At 24.2% G+C, this 17,196-nt stretch overlaps 1 protein-coding gene and 2 long non-coding RNA genes across 6 annotated transcripts; 2 read left to right on the plus strand and 1 right to left on the minus strand.

The window, feature by feature from the left end:
* Positions 1–370: 370 nt before the first annotated feature.
* Positions 371–13,395, minus strand: LOC136077152 (uncharacterized). Of its 2 annotated transcripts, none has more exons than XR_010636866.1 (4): positions 13,325–13,395; positions 2,267–2,298; positions 1,309–1,397; positions 371–574 (listed from the first exon to the last, which is right to left on the minus strand). It is a non-coding gene; the product is annotated as an uncharacterized LOC136077152 (long non-coding RNA). The 2 variants fall into 2 exon arrangements; XR_010636865.1 differs by lacking the exon at positions 13,325–13,395 and adding an exon at positions 2,504–2,902.
* On the plus strand, positions 6,326–11,115 carry LOC136077151 (histone-lysine N-methyltransferase Set8-like). 3 transcript variants are annotated; one of them, XM_065791856.1, is made up of 7 exons: positions 6,326–7,281; positions 7,728–7,778; positions 8,977–9,073; positions 9,582–9,747; positions 9,828–10,020; positions 10,093–10,131; positions 11,051–11,104. In XM_065791856.1, exons 1-7 carry the CDS (start codon positions 7,081–7,083, stop codon positions 11,054–11,056), a joined length of 753 nt encoding a protein of 250 aa, XP_065647928.1. In that variant the 5' UTR covers positions 6,326–7,080; the 3' UTR covers positions 11,057–11,104. The 3 variants fall into 3 exon arrangements, with proteins under 3 accessions (XP_065647928.1, XP_065647929.1, XP_065647927.1); XM_065791857.1 differs by lacking the exon at positions 10,093–10,131 and having other exon boundaries at positions 11,051–11,115; XM_065791855.1 differs by lacking the exon at positions 11,051–11,104 and having other exon boundaries at positions 10,093–10,702.
* A 337-nt stretch (positions 13,396–13,732) lies between the features above and the next one.
* On the plus strand, positions 13,733–14,990 carry LOC136076606 (uncharacterized). The gene is made up of 4 exons (XR_010636420.1): positions 13,733–13,798; positions 13,888–13,955; positions 14,508–14,559; positions 14,926–14,990. It is a non-coding gene; the product is annotated as an uncharacterized LOC136076606 (long non-coding RNA).
* Positions 14,991–17,196: the final 2,206 nt, after the last annotated feature.

The raw sequence follows: 17,196 nt of genomic DNA on the forward strand, positions 1-17,196 counted from the left end.
ATGGTAATAATAAAAATGTAAAAAGAAATGGTTAGATCTTCACTTTAACGGTTAATTTAAGGGTCAAATTATACAATGGTGGTGGTGCTCAAAATTCTTTATTTTATTAATTGACGGGACAACCCCAGATATTAAACGCGCTCCTACTATTATCAAAAAAATAGACTTGGATTCATTTGGATTGAAATTTTGCAAAATATAACGTTACGTTTTCAAAATATCGAAAAAAGGACATAAAACATATTTCTGCTAAGAAATAAAGACAAATCTGCTGAAAAGTTTTTCATATTCCACGTATTATATAAGAATGACAACTTGTTTGCCGCTGAAGCATTTCTTCTAATTTTTTTAAACGCATTTTAAAGTATAATGATGATATATAATATATATGGATAAATATAAGCCATTTTGCTAAAAAAGACAAGTATTACAATCTAGCCCTTGAATAATAACACGGCAGTCAGTCACATATCATTTTTTTAATTCAGCAGATATTTTAAAAATTCAGTATATTTAAGTTGTAGATTTTCTCGAAGTTTGTCGCTAAATTTTGTCTTTATATATATCCAAACTCCTAAAAAAAAAAAGAAAAAAAAAAGCAATATCAATAACATGTTTACAATATATAATACGATAGTGGAGAAGCAAGAAAGTCTCAATGCAACTAATCATTAGCCTCATATATTAACACTTAACTTATAAAAAGAAGCAATGATAAGAAAAACGATTAGGAAAACATTTTTTTATTGCAAGTTTTTTTATTTTTTTTTTAAATTAATATTTTATAAATAAAATCTTTGCTAACAATGATTACTTAAAGATAATTTAATCACAACTAAAAATATATCTAAACTAATCGCAAAAGTAAAAACATTCAAAATGATCTATACAATCATAAAAACAATTTAATAAAATAATGAAGAGTTTAATATCGTCAGCATACAAGGGAAATGTCCAAAACATCATTTTGAGATAATGAACAAATATTTGCGTTGAAAAGTTTTTTTTTACAAAAAAACTCATTAATAATTAATTTATTAAATTTGTGGTATATCTAACGATAGAGAATTTAAAATACTAAAATAGTGGTATAACTCTATAATGCCAAAATGGAAAAATCAATTACTTAAGGTAACTTAATAAATGAGGTAATAAACTAAACGTGATAGGTTAATAAGATATTAAAGTCAGGAAAAATACATTTATGACTATAACAATATACTAAAGAATTCTTACTACTAATTTTACTTGTTTAAAAATTTAAAACGTTTTAAAGTACAGAAAAAGGTAGCAATATTAAAATAATACTTTTGTTGTTGTGTTTTGATTCATTCCGTTTTGATTGCCTCAAATTGATCAATGTTAGCAAATGTTGACGCCAGGTCTCTCTTAATCAACTAAAAAAATTAAACTTGTTTCTCTGAAGTTAAAATTGTTTCTCTGAAGTTAAAATGTCATCTTATGATGGCTATTGAAACAATACGTGACATACTAAGGGTTATCGATAATTACGTAAATATCGCGTATTCTTCGTATAACACAAATCTTTATATAACCTAATCAAACTTAGAGACTTAATAAAACTTACGGTACTTTGAGAAAAAACTAACTAAATCAAAACACTCCCCGCATAAAAACTTTTATGAATATATGAAACATATTTAATGTGAACACAGTAACATATTCAAACATATAATGCGCAAAGACTGCGTGAATGAGGCACCTTTAACACTATTAAATATAGCAATGCAGTGTTTTATTTATAAAATAAATATTTTAAATAAAATAACTCATTCATTCCATAAATAAATATAATTGCTCTTAATTTAGAAAATATACAAATTAAACATAAATTTTAAGAAATAAGTTTTTATTTCTTCTTGAAAAAATAAATAATTTACTTAGCTGTTACTGTTTTGTTACTTTTTTTCAACTTAATTTAATTAACTAGAACTATCACTGGCTGATATCACAAAAACTTTATGATGGATTAAATAACTTAAAAAACAATACTGAAAAATTGGTAAGCTCGATAGAAAACTGAAACAAGTCTGTTAACAAATATTATTTGAAAACAAATAATAAAATTTATTCCTTTTTTAAAAAAGAAAAATTTTTTTTTTAAAAGAAAAAACATTTGAATAAATAAATAAACAACGAAAAATACAAACAAAGCCCTAGACTTTTTGCATAAAACACAAAAATTATCTTTTTCGTTAACTGCGAAGATGCAATATAAACTGCAATTAAAAAAATAGATACGAACCTTAAGCTTTATTAATGCTCCAATCTTTTAAACTAATAATAAAAAAAAAATTAATTCTAAAAAACAAAGCCGAACCAAAATATCTTAAACATTTTTAAATTATTAAACATTTCTATTAGCATTTTTCATAAATCTTAACATTTCTACATAAAATTAATATAGATTTTTAAATTATTAAACATTTCTACATAAAACTTAAACGATTCAAATGATAATTTAAGATTAAACAATACTTACTTGTATATAGCGTATGATTCTTCCTATTTAAGGAACGCGTTAACGAAGTTAACGAAGTTCCTACTTAAGGAACGCGAACGAACGAAGTTAAAAATAAAAAGTGTATTTTACAGAATCGTAACTAAGAGGCTGTTTATATGAAGCGGGCTGCATATTGTGAAACCCTATACAGGCTCAGAAGAAGCGTAATCTGATTAATTGATTTTGAAATAGAGGCATTACACGTTTGTTAAAATATTAAAAAAATGTCAAAAAGCGAATTGAATGCTTACAAAAAAAAAATTAAAAAAAAATAATCGCATAAAAAAATCAAATAATAATAACCGAAAATTTGATTTTTCTATAAAATTTTGTTCATTAAAGTAGTTATACTTTTACAAAATTTTTCAAATCAAAACATCCGTGCTTTTCAAAACATTTTCTTGAAAATCAAAGGTTTTGAAAAAATAGTTAGTTTCTCTAACGGTTTTGATAATTGTGATATAAAATTAATAACGGTTTTAATAACTTCGATGAAACCAAATGATGAAATTTGACTATGCTGCGATTCTCATACGATAGATTTTTCAAAACAGTTTTATAATTCAATAAAATAAATAGAATATTAGTAACTTGCTATAACTTTTTTCACATTCAGTTCTATCATTCAGCTAGAAAAATATAAAAATAAAATTACCTTATAGCTTTTCAGAACTTTGTCTTAATTGGAGTAATTAAGATATAAATTATATAATATATAAATTATATACATTACTAAAACTTTAATTTTGAGAAAATTGGTAGTTGGTTGTTATAGCTAGCCTAGGTAATTTGCAATATTCTCAAATTAAAAGCGATTGTAAGCATATAGCTGATTTGGATTGGCCTAAGTATTGTATTGCAATAAAAGATTAACAAAACAGTGTAGCATTAAGTCTATGACCTGATGTCTACAAGTTTGTTTTGATATAGCGAAATGATTACCAAAACTTTTGGTAAAAAAATAACTCTTAACATACCACACTTTTATGGAGAATTTAAAAGTATTCCTTTAGAAGTTCCCCTAACCAGCCTTCTCAAAATTTAGGTTAAAAAGATTCACATGGAACATGTAAGCTAATTCTTTAGAACATCAGTAAAAATTTTCTTTTTGCAAAAACTTAAATGTTTAACTCTATAAAAATAAAAGGTTTTTATAATTAACAAGTAATTAACAGATTAAAAAACGTTGTAGCATTATAAATTATCAGAAAAAAATTGATGTTTAAATTGCCAAATATTTGTATTTATAGTATATAGTAATTGCAAAAAGTTAGTTAATCACCTAATGGAATAACTCTTAACATGCCCACCTTAATGGAAACCTAAGGGTAAAGAGGTAGAAAAAAGAAAATTGCACACATGCAAAATCATGTTGAATGTACTATTTAAAGAACTTACATATTAAAAGAATTTAAATTATTACACATTAAAAGAACTTACATTATTACATATTTAAAGAATTTACATACAAAACACATGTTTGTTAGATTATAGTTGTTAAATTGAACAAAATACTGGTTTTTGTATTCTACGATTGGTAAAGAAAATACGAAAAATTACCCTCTAACAGCAATGGATTTTAAATCATTTTAAATGAAAGAATAAACTTTAATAAATTTATACTTAATACATTATCATATAACATTATTTTACATTAAATACTTTTAAAGAGCTAAAATAAAAACTTGTTAGCTCAAGAATAATGATACCTCATAATAATGATACCTCAGATAATTTTACTACAATAAATATATATTTTTACTAAACTTAAAGGCTACAACCTAACTAAAGCCATTTTAGCTTAAACAAAAAAACATTGCTGTTTAACCTAAAATGGCTTTAGTTAGGTTTGTCAAAAAATCAGTTCCGTTTTCTAATAATTTTATTATCTTTTATTCATTACTCTTTTTCAATAAATTTGTCTAATTTTTATAACTTAGTTTTTTTAGTTTAATTTTTTTTCAATTATTACAATACAAAAAAAAGGACACAACCATTTGCATTTTTTTGATGCCATAATCCATCAATAATTTTTTTTGCTAGTAATGTCAGTGTTTATATGCAACTGTACAAACAATTACTGTTCAAAAGGAAAACATGAAACTTACTTATTTTGTTAAATTTCCAAATAGAGTGTCAATATCCAAAATTCATCTTTTTTATATAAGTAAAGGTAGCCTGCCAAACCTTTTAAATCTTCACAAAGTGTTTAATGGTTTAAGGATGATGTTTTATTAGAGTTATGTAATAAAAAAGATATCAGTTTCATCAAAATTAAGGTTGAAACAATATAGGAAAACAAAATCTTCTTAGAAATCATATATTCATGTGGCTTATGTAAGCTAGTTTTGCAATCAGTACAATTTTCTTTTTGAAAACCCTCTAATGCTCGACACTTTATAATCAACGACTCTAATGCTCGACACTTTATAATCAAATAAATAAAGTTCTTCAACAGTAGTCTGGTAAAACTGCATATCTTCACCAGTAGTCTGGTAAAACTGTGTATAAACTTTGTATTTGAGTATGCTTCAAGGCCAAGGACAATATATTTTATGAGAAACACATTTATAGATTTTTTCTAATTTATTTTAAAAACATTTTTTATTGCATACAATTAACAACAGATAAAATCTCCATGACCAGATAAACTTTATTAAAAATTTGAGATTTTACGAGTGAAAGTTCTCTTGTTCAAACAGATTTTGATACCGATTGATTTTGATATTAAATGCTCTAAAGAGTACTAAAATAAAATAAATAAAACAAGACTTGTATTGATAAACTTAGTTTATCATTTCTTTGAAATTTATTTCTTAAATCTGCTTGCTTTGATTTTAATTATATTTTTCAACAAAAGCGCACTTGCCTCTCTTTCAAAATCAGCAAATCAGATTGCTCATATTTCTGCTTTTTCTGAGTATGTATAGGGTTTCAAAATATGCAAGCGGACTGACTAAAAAATGTAATTGTAACTAAAAAATTTTATTATTACCGACTAAACAAACTAAAAGCTGATTTAGTCGGGTAATAATACAATTATCTTTTCATCTGATCATTATATATATTTTTGATTTTTTTTTTAATTGGTAGAGTTAAATCAAAAAAAAAAGATAAAAACATATAAAATAATAGATAAAAAGAAAATCTTGAGTCTTTGATAAAATGGGGGAGGGAGAAAGTTTAATAACTTTTGGGAAATTTAATAAATTTCCCAAAAGTTATTAAACCATCCATCCTAAGTTTATTAAGATCCCCCACCCCCCATATATTAATTTTTAATTGTTATCAACAAAAAATTTATATCTAAAAACTAAAAAAAAATTTAGTGAAAATAGGCCTTAAAAATTAGAAAATAATTACTTCAGTCACTGATAAAAACAAAAACTTTCAGTGTAAACAGGCTTCGAAAATCTTTGATCCAGCAAATTTTGATGTCGAAAACGAGCTTTTCATTTATTTCTCACTATAAATCAAGTATAAAAACTAATAACAGCATATTAAATCCTATTGAAATTATGATAAAACAGCTGTTAAAAAATGCGCATTTGACCAAAAGCCACACTTGAATTAAATAGTTTTATGTGTGTTTTTAAAAAAATATTATTTTGGATTTATAAATTGAAATTTTTCTATAAAAAATACCCTATATTGTAACAAGAAAAAAATCACCAAATCCCAAAATATATATAGCTTATTAAAATAGCAGAAACTTAGCTTCTTTTTTTATAAACATTCACCTTAACATGTTTAAAAAAAAAATGATTTTAAGATGTTTCAATGATTGAAAATACTATTAATTGAATATGACATTTTATTTCTTTAGCTATTTGGATTGTGCATCAGCTGTCTGATCAGCAACCTGATTTATCAACACAGCTAACTTTGTACAGTTTGTATCTGAAAAAAAATGAGTTTTTTTACTTTTAAAATTAGCGAATTGGAAAAAAAAGTGCAACACCTGGAGATCCCAGAACTATCAATTAACTTTGACCAGCTAATTGGTGAAGGCAGCGCTGCTAAAGTATACCAATCAAACATAAGGAAACAGCAGTTAGCAGTAAAAGTTTTCAAGACACAGTTTTCAAAAAAACAAGTTTTTACAGTCTGTGAAGAGCTAAGACAAATTTGGCATAAAAATATTGTTAACTTTATTGGGTACAGTGTTCGACCAACAGCTCTGTGTTTTGAAATATGCTGTGTTCATGTCCATGACACTTTTGTCTATTCTCTAAAAGAATTAATAAATATTTTTAATGACAATGAATACTTTAATTTAACTGAAAGAACATCATATTTAACGCAAGCTTGCGAAGGAATAATGTACCTCCACGAAAAAAACATTATACATAGAGACATTAAGCCAACTAACATGTTGGTCTGTGGTTCCATTCAAAATTTGATAATAAAAATATCAGATTTTGGTGATATGACAACAATAAAAAACACAGTCACATGCACTATCAATGACAGCTTAAAAGGAATAACAATATGTTATGTAGCGCCAGAGCTTTTAGATCGAAATACAAATAAACTTTCGGTGTTAACTGACATTTATGCCTTTTTTATTTCAAGAAAAAAATCTTCCTATAATCAATGATGTTTTACTCCTCCAAGCCATTAAAAACAATGAAAGACCAGATACTTGTATACTTAGTTTTCTTTACAAAAACAATGAAAAAGATATTAAAAAAATAACAAAAGCAATAAAATTAGGTTGGAAATCATCACCAGAAGAAAGATTATCAATGAAAAGTGTAAATGATTTTTTTAATTTGTAACTATCAAAATATTTTTACATATTAAAGATTTCCAAGAGACTTTCTGATAAAAAAAACACATTTCCTATGAGTTGTACAATAAAATTTACAAAATAAGAATGTTATAAATAAGAATATGACATAAAATTAATATTCTAAAAAAAAATTAAAAAAAAGGAACACATTGTAAACTCTTGGGAAGCAATTAAGCTAATAGTATTGTGATTTCACAGACATACTTGACATCTGTGATTCCACAACAGTTTAGAGTTAAAAATTGGAAACCTAAAATTCCTATAAGCGCTAATATACATAATGTAATATTTAGCACTAGCAAAATATAATTAAAATATTATTTTATAATAAAATTTAATTAAACTAATTAAAAAAACAACTTAAAAATATTAATAAAAAGGTTACAATAAATGTTTTTAATGTTTTAGCTATTGAAAGCGTTTCATTCAATAAATGAAAAGGGAAGTGAATTTATCAGTGTAAGTATTTTTTGTTAAATTTCCTAAAAATTGAAAAATAACTTAATAATAAATAAAAATAATAATCTATGAATATAAAAACCATGAAATATTGAAAACAAGGTGAAGTAAAAACTCAACACTATTTTTATTGTAGTAATTTATATCATTCCATCCATGGAATGATATAAATTACTATAATAAAAATAGTTGTCGCTGTTTGGGAAGGTTATTGTGTGAGGAAAGACCACTTGGTCAGATGAAACTAGACGTAATATTTTCTTCTACTTCAGATGAAAACATAAAAACATTTTGATTTTAGATTAACTTTGCATTCTTTGTAACTATTGTGGATCAAGAATGGACATTTAATAAAATATTTGTACCATTGTTTTCTCAATAGACTAGATGCAATTTCAAAACGGTTAAAATAATCGGAGGTTAAACAATGAACAAAACTTTGTTAAATACGCTATCAGTATATAATAGTTAATATAATTTCAAGTATTTTACAGTATTTGTTTATTTACAGTTTTCTATTTAATTTTTCACAATAAATCACAGTTCTCTTCAAAATAAATAAATAATATTGATTTGGACTGCAATATTTACTTTAATAAGTGTACCCTTTTCGAAGGATTTTTTAAAACATATTTGATAAGGGTGCATTTTAATAAGAATCTGATTAGTAAAACAAAACATTCATACATCTGTATCAAAACATGTTTTTTTTATTATACCAATTTGAATAAATGATGTAATCATAAAAAATTAACTCAGAACATAATTAGAAATTTTTATAAATTAATTTTTTTTTGATTGTTAAAAGTTTAGATTTTAAAAACAATTCAATACACTTAAGCTTTTAAGCATAAAAATTCATTTTTCTGGTATACTTTATTGATCTAATATTTATCAAATAACAGATATTTTGAATCCACCAAAACTAAAAAAAATTGTTTTTTGGGATAACTTACTTTATGTATAACTTAATACCTTATGCCATTTTAAAATATACTAACCCCACCTTTATTTTTATTTACACACAAAATAACTTGGTGTTAAAAACATACCTTTAAAACACTTTGAAGCAACATTCAAAAAAAAAAATGCTTTTTATGTCAAAAAAAAAATTAATTTAATAATTTGATTCTAAAAAAAGTATTAATATAAAAATATAGATAATAATAAAATTATAATTCAAAAACACTTTTTACAGAAAAGACGCCTTTCTCCAATTGAAACTGCAAAGAGCTATATAGAAATGGAAAAAGACCCAGAGAATTTATACAAAAAACTAATAGACAAAACAAAAGGTAAATAGAGTATTATTTTTATTAATGTGTTTCAATTTATCATAAAATTGCATAACTTGATATTTTTCCAACGTTTTTTTCAATTATAATTTGGATGATTAAAGCTAATTTTTACAATAAAGGACCTGTTTATTTAATTATTTGATTTTGCTTACAACAATTGAAAATTATGATTCTTTGGAAATACTAAAAATAGATTAACATTTTTAAAATAGGAGAAACAAGGGATTATATGCCTTAAGGAGCTTTTGAAAGAAAAAAAAGCAGCTAAATCAAAACGAAGTGGCAATTTGAGATAACGCACTTACACATATATTTATATTATATAAATATATATAATAGAACAAAGATGTCCCAATAAAAATAAAATAAAATTCCAAAGGTGTCCTAAAGTCAAATAAATGCTAAAGGTGTACCAATAAAATGTACAGTATTGCTTTCCAAATTATTTTATGATTTGTAAAGAGCTGTTAAAACTTCTTTATATCTTTGTCATTTTTAAATAAAGGTTTTGGCGTCTTTTCTTTTGAAAAAATTTATAAAGGTCAGTTCATTGCTCAATATAGAGGAGACTTAGTGCCAAAAAAGGAAATGAATGATAAAATAAAACATTACGAAGAAACAAACGCTGGTAGCTACGTTTATGACTTTATACACAATAATATTGAATACAGGTAACTATAAATTTTATTGAATTATACTGTGTTAAAAAAATTGATGGTGAGAACATAATAACTTTGTTGAAATTGTTTAGTATTGATGCCACATTACATTTAAATTATGTTGGACGTTACATTAATGATTCTAAATATTTTCCGAAAGCTGTGATGAAAAAAGTTTTAATCAAAAACACTCCATCATTATGCTTGTTTGCATTAAAAGATATTGAACCAAATGAAGAAATACTGTATTTCTATGGTGTTGATAATTTATCATGGCATCCTGAGGTAAATTTTAAAAATACATTTTAAAAATTATATTAAACTTTTTTTGACATCTACTTCTTTACGTCTTTACAGGAGTTTAAAAGAAAACAACAAAAAAGAAATAAATCAAAGGTAAACCACTATGTAAAAATGATGTATGAAATATATTTAAAAATAGACTAAAATTTAATTTCTGAAATTATGTTTCTGTCTCTTAAGGGCACAAGACCTGTTTTATATGTTTATAAAATATATTAATAAGTTTTAAAACACATTTTAGATGTCTTAAACATGTCTTGTGCCACTAAGTCAGCTATAACAGAGACCAGAAAAGTAAAACCTGCTTCTTCTTCTTATTATTATTTTTTTCTAATCAAATTCACTCTCAACAAAGCTGCAAGCAACCACTATTAAGTTGGAGTTACATTCAAAACAAAAAATAGAGTTAAAGAGCGAGATAACAGTTGATGGAGGACCATCACATATGCTTTATTAATTTTTTTTTCTGTTTATCTCACCAAGGTCAAAGGGTCTCTATTGTCGAATAGGCTACTCTTTTCCTTTTTTTAATACTGTGTGTACCATCCTCTCCTAACTCTTTAACTCCAAAACTAAAAATATATTTGAACAAGGTCTCTACATAATATATAAGATCAGTTTATGATTTAGTAAAAAGACACAAAAGTTAATGATGTAATTTTTAGATATTGTGTCCGGTAACCAAGAAACAGTTCTTGATAAATTCTTAACTTAAATTTTTATTAGTTTTAGTAAACTTTTCAGTTAAAAAAATAATAAGTGTGTTATAATATTCAAAACTAGGACCAAGATAGTTCTTCGAAAAACATAACTTTGGTTGAAGAAATCAAAAATGGTATAGTTTAAATTCTTTTCACAAAAATTTCAAAGTTTTTACTAGAAATTGATAAAATAAAAAACAACACTCTGAATTTGACATTAAAATGAGATTGAAAAATTGACAATAAAATGAGTTTGAATAAAAAGATCTAATTTCAAAATATGTATTAATCTGTTTTATTTAATTTAACAGATTTAGGTATTGAAAAAAACATTCCATTGGAAGAAACATTATCAATATCGCCAATTACAGAGGTGGGTGTATATTATAACATAGATAAAAAAATAGTGAAACTTTTTTATTTATTTTCGCTTTTTTATCTTTTAAACAAAACCACATTGTGTTTATATTTAAGTATGCAAAAAGTAAGCATTTTGTTTATATTTGATTATGTAATTTTTGCATTGAGAATGCAAAAATTAAAAGAAGAGCACCAAAAAATATTTATTCTAGCAATAAACAAGTATTGACATTTTATAAATTTCAAACATAACATGTAAATTAAAGCTTTCTTTTTATTAAAATAAATAAACATAAACATTTATAAATAAACATAAATATTTAGGTTCACAATTGTTTTTCTATAACAAAGGACACTGAATTAGATGACGAAACCCAACTAGGTATTGTTTAAAAAATTTACTTTAATGTAGCAATTTTTTCTATGGTTTGACACAAATTTTTGATTTGACAGATTTGCATAATATAAATATAAATAAAAAATACAATTACTTTTTAACAAGCTAGAAATTTTTCAAAAAACTATTTATAATGATGGTTATAATGATACTTGAGGTTTGCTGTATTAAACCATTTCTAAATTATTCTGCAACACCTTGTATCATATATATTTAAAAAAAGTTTACATGGTTTGTTGTAGTATAGATCTAACCATTTAAATCCTCTCCTGAATAGTTTAGTTTTTGGCAGATACAAGGTATTGCTTCTCAACCCTCAAAATAGCTATAATCGCTTAGTATGATATGAGTGAATTTATTTTTTATAAGAGTTTTTACTTCTATTTAACTTTGGTTTTTTTATGTTAAATTTTTATAGAAAACCATTACATTTTTTTCTATTTTAATGTATATTATGCCTATTAAAAATGATTTTTTTTTATAGATTTAGATAATGAAGAAAAACACTTTTTTCTGAAAATTGCTATAGCTAATTTAACAAGTTCTGAGGTTTGTGTTTCTATCTTATTGAATTGGAAAATATAAAAATACATGTTTAATTAAAAAATATATAGTGATCTAAGTTTAAGCTTTAAGTAAATTACCACAAACTAAATCATTAAAATTATGGTTCATTACAATGAATTTGCAAAAAACAAGTTTTTTCTTTAAACAAGTTTTTTCTTTAAAGTAGAAAATAAGTCATTCCATACTATTTAAAACTTGCAGAAGTGTAAAATCCTATTTAATTTTTGCTTATGTCCACATTACTTCAATTTTAGTGTTACTTTATTCTTATTTTTATAAGTTTAGACAATCAAGAGATATTAATTCCATTTAATAATATATTAATAATGATATTAAATAAAAGACTTAAGTAAAATAATAAACCAGTTATTAGTTTTAATTAAAATTAAAAGCTTTTGTCGAAACAAGCACTGAAACAAAAAATTTTGCAATTATTAATTATCTAGTATCTCTATTAAAACAGCAAATAAATAAAAAAAGTACAATAAATAATTTTATGTTCTTTTACTTTAGCTTTATTGCAGTTTTTCAGTTTAGGACCCAAATGCCAATGAAATATCTAATGATAATATTACTATGAATATGATAATCCTTTTCAAGGGCGACAGTACATGCTAGTAATAACCCATACAATGTAAACTTGAAATCCTGCATTAACATCCAAAAAATTTTTAGAAACTTTAAAGTTTTTATAAAAAATTAATTATTGAAAAGGAAAAGTTGTATATACACATGTAACCCATGAAATCCTAGATTAACATTTCATGGGTTTGCTGAACATATGAACATATACTTTTTCACGTCTTTTTTAGTTCTGCTGTTATCAATTTGATGTTGTTTTACCAATCACAAACTGATCAACTGAGTTAATGGCAGAGTTGGTAAGATTGATTTAAACTTGTAAAGATAATGCACAGCTTTTGTTTTACTTTTAGAGAGTTTGCTAATTTAAATTCTGTCATAATGTCATCATTGAAATCTGATTTCCAGATTAATTAAACACTGCAGTTTTTATTTTAAAACATTTCTCAGGAAAGCTGTATATACACATATACACATATGTGTATATGTGTATATACATATATGTGTATATGTGTATATACAGCTTTCCTGAGAAATGTTTTAAAATAAAAACTGCAGTGTTTAATTAATCTGGCAATCAGATTTCAATGATAACATTATGACAGAATTTAAATTAGCAAACTCTCTAAAAGTAAAACAAAAGCTGTGCATTATCTTTACAAGTTTAAATCAATCTTACCAACTCTGCCATTAACTCAGTTGATCAGTTTGTGATTGGTAAAACAACATCAAATTGATAACAGCAGAACTAAAAAAGACGTGAAAAAGTATATGTTCATATGTTCAGCAAACCCATGTAATGTTAATCTAGGATTTCAAAATTGCTAAGTACTTATGAATAGAGTTTTCATAAGATACTTTATTGATATTAGGGTCCTAAATTTACATATCCTGTTATCCTCAACAAAGAAAATAAATAAATGCATATTTACCTATTTACGTAAATATATATAAATTAATTTATATATATATATATACGTAAATATATAATATATAAATTAATTTATAATTGCTCTGTTCTTTAAAGAACATTGAGCACTCTATTTTGTAGAATACATTTTAAAGTTGTTTACATATATATCTATATCTATATGTATATAGGCTTGTTCTTCTACATTAAAAAATAATGCACCAGATAGTGAACCATCAGAAGGTATATCTTTTAAAAAAAGTTTTTATAGAAAAAAGTTTAGGAATTAATCATAACATGGAAAAATATTGTTTTCTGAAACTGTTTTACAGATTTAAACATCGATTTTTGTGTGGAATGTGCAATATCTAACTCGTCATTTCATAATACAAGCTTAGAGGTTTAAGTTTGTTTAGCTTGAAATACAAAAAAAGTGTTCTAATTTTATTTGTATGTTACATTAATGTTTACGTTAATGTAATTGTGGTGTTGTGGTCAATATAATAGTGGAGTAGTGGTCAAGCCCTTGCTTTGCAAAGAAGTTCCAAGTTCAATTGTTACTATGTCACTGGTAGTACTGGGTCCAACTTGTAATTGGGTTGCTGGTAGTAACTTGGCCAAACTAATTGGCTTAACAGCTGCCTATTTTACAAAGGTTTGTGTTTTAAAGTTAAAGAGCTGGGAAAGGGTTGTAACCACAGAATAAAAAAATAAAAAAACTAAACTAAAAAAAAAATTTTATAGATGGAATGCCTGAGAAACTCAGCTCGTCACTGAAACAAAGCTAGTCTCTACCACTACACCACTACTGTATAATATATGAAATCAGTTTAGGATTTAGTTTAAAAACAAAAAAAAAATGATGCGATTTTTAGATTTAGTATTCTTAATTAACCAAGATAAAGTTATTGATATATTTTTGGCTCAAAAACAATTTTTTGTAATAAATTAGGATCAAGATTGTTCTTCAAAAAACATAACTTTGGTTGAAGAAATCAAAGAAGGTATAGTTTAAATTTTTTTCATAAATACTTCTAAAATAAGTAATAAAACACAACATACACACTAAGTATTATTAGTATTATCCCACACACAAAGAATACTAAGTACTATATTATACACAACACATACACACTAACAAGACACACACTAAGTATTATTATCTAGTATTATTAGTATTATTTCACACACAAATAATATTAAGTACTATATTATAAATTAACACTAAAATATTTTAACAAAAACTGTTAAAGTAACTGTTTTTAAACAAATGAAGTTGATTTGAGGACAATTGAAACTGAATCATAAAAATGAGTTTGAAAAAAAGATCTAATTTCAATATAGGTATTAATCTTTTTTATTCAATTTAGCCGTTTTAGGTATCGAAAAAAAGATTCCAGTGGAAGAAACATTACCTGCATTGCCAATCACAGAGGTTTATGTATATTATAACATAGATAACAAAATAATGAAACTGTTTTATTTATTTACATTAATTTTATTTCATCACTTGAGTGTAACAACATTTTGTTTATGTTTGAGTATGCAAAAATTGAAATAAGAAACTTAAAAAAAACTTTAGTTGGACTAATATTAATTTTTTTATATTGTATAAAAAATTAATTTTACTGCAGTATTATTAGTAATTTTTAAACCATATTTAGAAAAACAAAACTGTTGCCACCATTTAAAAAGTTATTTTAATGGTGGTAGAAACCAGTACTTTTTATTACAGAGTGTTTAGACAGGACAATTTGAGGATACATGACGTTAGTTTTAGCACTAATTTTGCTTTAACAAAACTGTTGTTTAAAGTTGTTGTTGTTCATACAATTAACCATAGAAACAATTTTGAAATATTTATATTAAACATCTATAAAAAATAAGATTACATGTAATTGAAAAAAAACTGCTTTTTATTATTTTTATTTTTTGGGTTTTTTTTTTTTTAAATTCTCTTAGGTTTAGTTTAGCTTAGTTTTTAATTAAAGATTAAAAAAAAGAATATTCTGGAGTCTATCAACTTTGACCTTGGAGCCCTTAGTCCTGATTGAAAAAATTGATAAAATTTGGCATCTGACTTATAGAAAACGTATTAAACAGGAGTTGAATCAACTCAAATTTGTTGGATTGTTTGATTTTTGTGGGGGAAAAAGCAGCTCTCCTCCTGCCTCTTTAATTTTTTTGAAGATAGATTATAATAGAAAATTTTATGGTGATAATGATTTGTATATAAATATAGACTTGAAAATAATGAAAAGAATTCAAAAGTTAAAAAAAAATTATATCATAAAAAATAAAAATGCTAAACATTACAAAAAAATTTCAACATCATTAAAAATTTATAGAGTAACATAGTGTAAACTAATTAGTGTTAGAGATCATTTTTAAAGTACACAAGGTACTAATAATCTTTTAATTTCAACTAAAAGTTAAATTTTGTCATATTTTGTAAATAACCACTACATTTGCATAATAAAAAGAACTCAATTGAAGTTGAAAAGAACTGGAAAGAATTGAACTGCAAAGAACTAAACATTGATTTGCAAAGAAATAAACAATTTATAAACAAGGCATTATAACTACTTTATTGAAATGCAAAGAACTAAACGATTCATAAACAAGGCATTATATAATACTTTATTGAAATAATTATTTAATACTTGATTGAAATAATTATTTAATATATATAATTATGAAAAAAAAAAATTATTTAAAATAATTATTCATTTAAAATAAATATTAAATATAAATAAGTATTTTATTTGAAATAAAAATAAGTCTTACTTATTTTTATTTAACATTTAATATTCAATTAATTCACTAACTTTCAAACAAAAATATCTTTATAATATTTTGCCAACGTTTCAAAAATAGTCAATTAAAAAAAATCACAATAATGAATTTAAAAAAATGCCTTTTTAAAAAATAAAACTCTTAGTAAAGTTTATCATGCTTTGAGAACAGTTTTTTAATTTAACTCTATATAGTACGGTTTTTGAACAACTTTTTGAATAAAATAAAAAAATTTAATTAGTCTGATGGTAATTTGATTAGTTTTGGGAAATTATAACTTTAAATACTAGTCCTAGTGAGTGCTTAAAAGACATGTTCAATTACACAAAAAATAATATACAAAATTTAAGAAAATTCAAAGATAGATTTAGAAAAATAAATTTCTTTCAATAACGTTGGTTTGCAAGTAATTTAAATATAAAAAAGTTTAAAATCAGTTGTAAGTTAAGTTTCAACTCATTGATTACATAGCATTTAAATAATCTGGCGTTTTAAATTTACAACTAAATAGTTATAAGTGAAATATTTTATTTTTAAAAATTATTTAATTTAACAAGCAATAATTATCTAATACCTAAAAAAAAACCATTGCAATTTCCTTAATTCAAAAATTTCAAGATTGCCAACTTCTTTCAGACAATAGCAATTTGTGACCACTTAAAATACTTTTTTTTATTAATGATATCTTTTTTCTTTATCTAAATGCTTAACTGTTTAATTTCTAACTTTTAATTGTCTGGTGTCAAAAATTCATAGAGATAAACGGTCTACATAAAATTAAAAAAAAAGGTAATTGTTAAACAAAAATAAGAAAGTTTCAGAATACGTTACTTATCTTTTTATTT

This window comes from Hydra vulgaris, chromosome 02 (assembly GCF_038396675.1).
Source record: "Hydra vulgaris chromosome 02, alternate assembly HydraT2T_AEP".
Classification (NCBI taxonomy): domain Eukaryota; kingdom Metazoa; phylum Cnidaria; class Hydrozoa; order Anthoathecata; family Hydridae; genus Hydra; species Hydra vulgaris.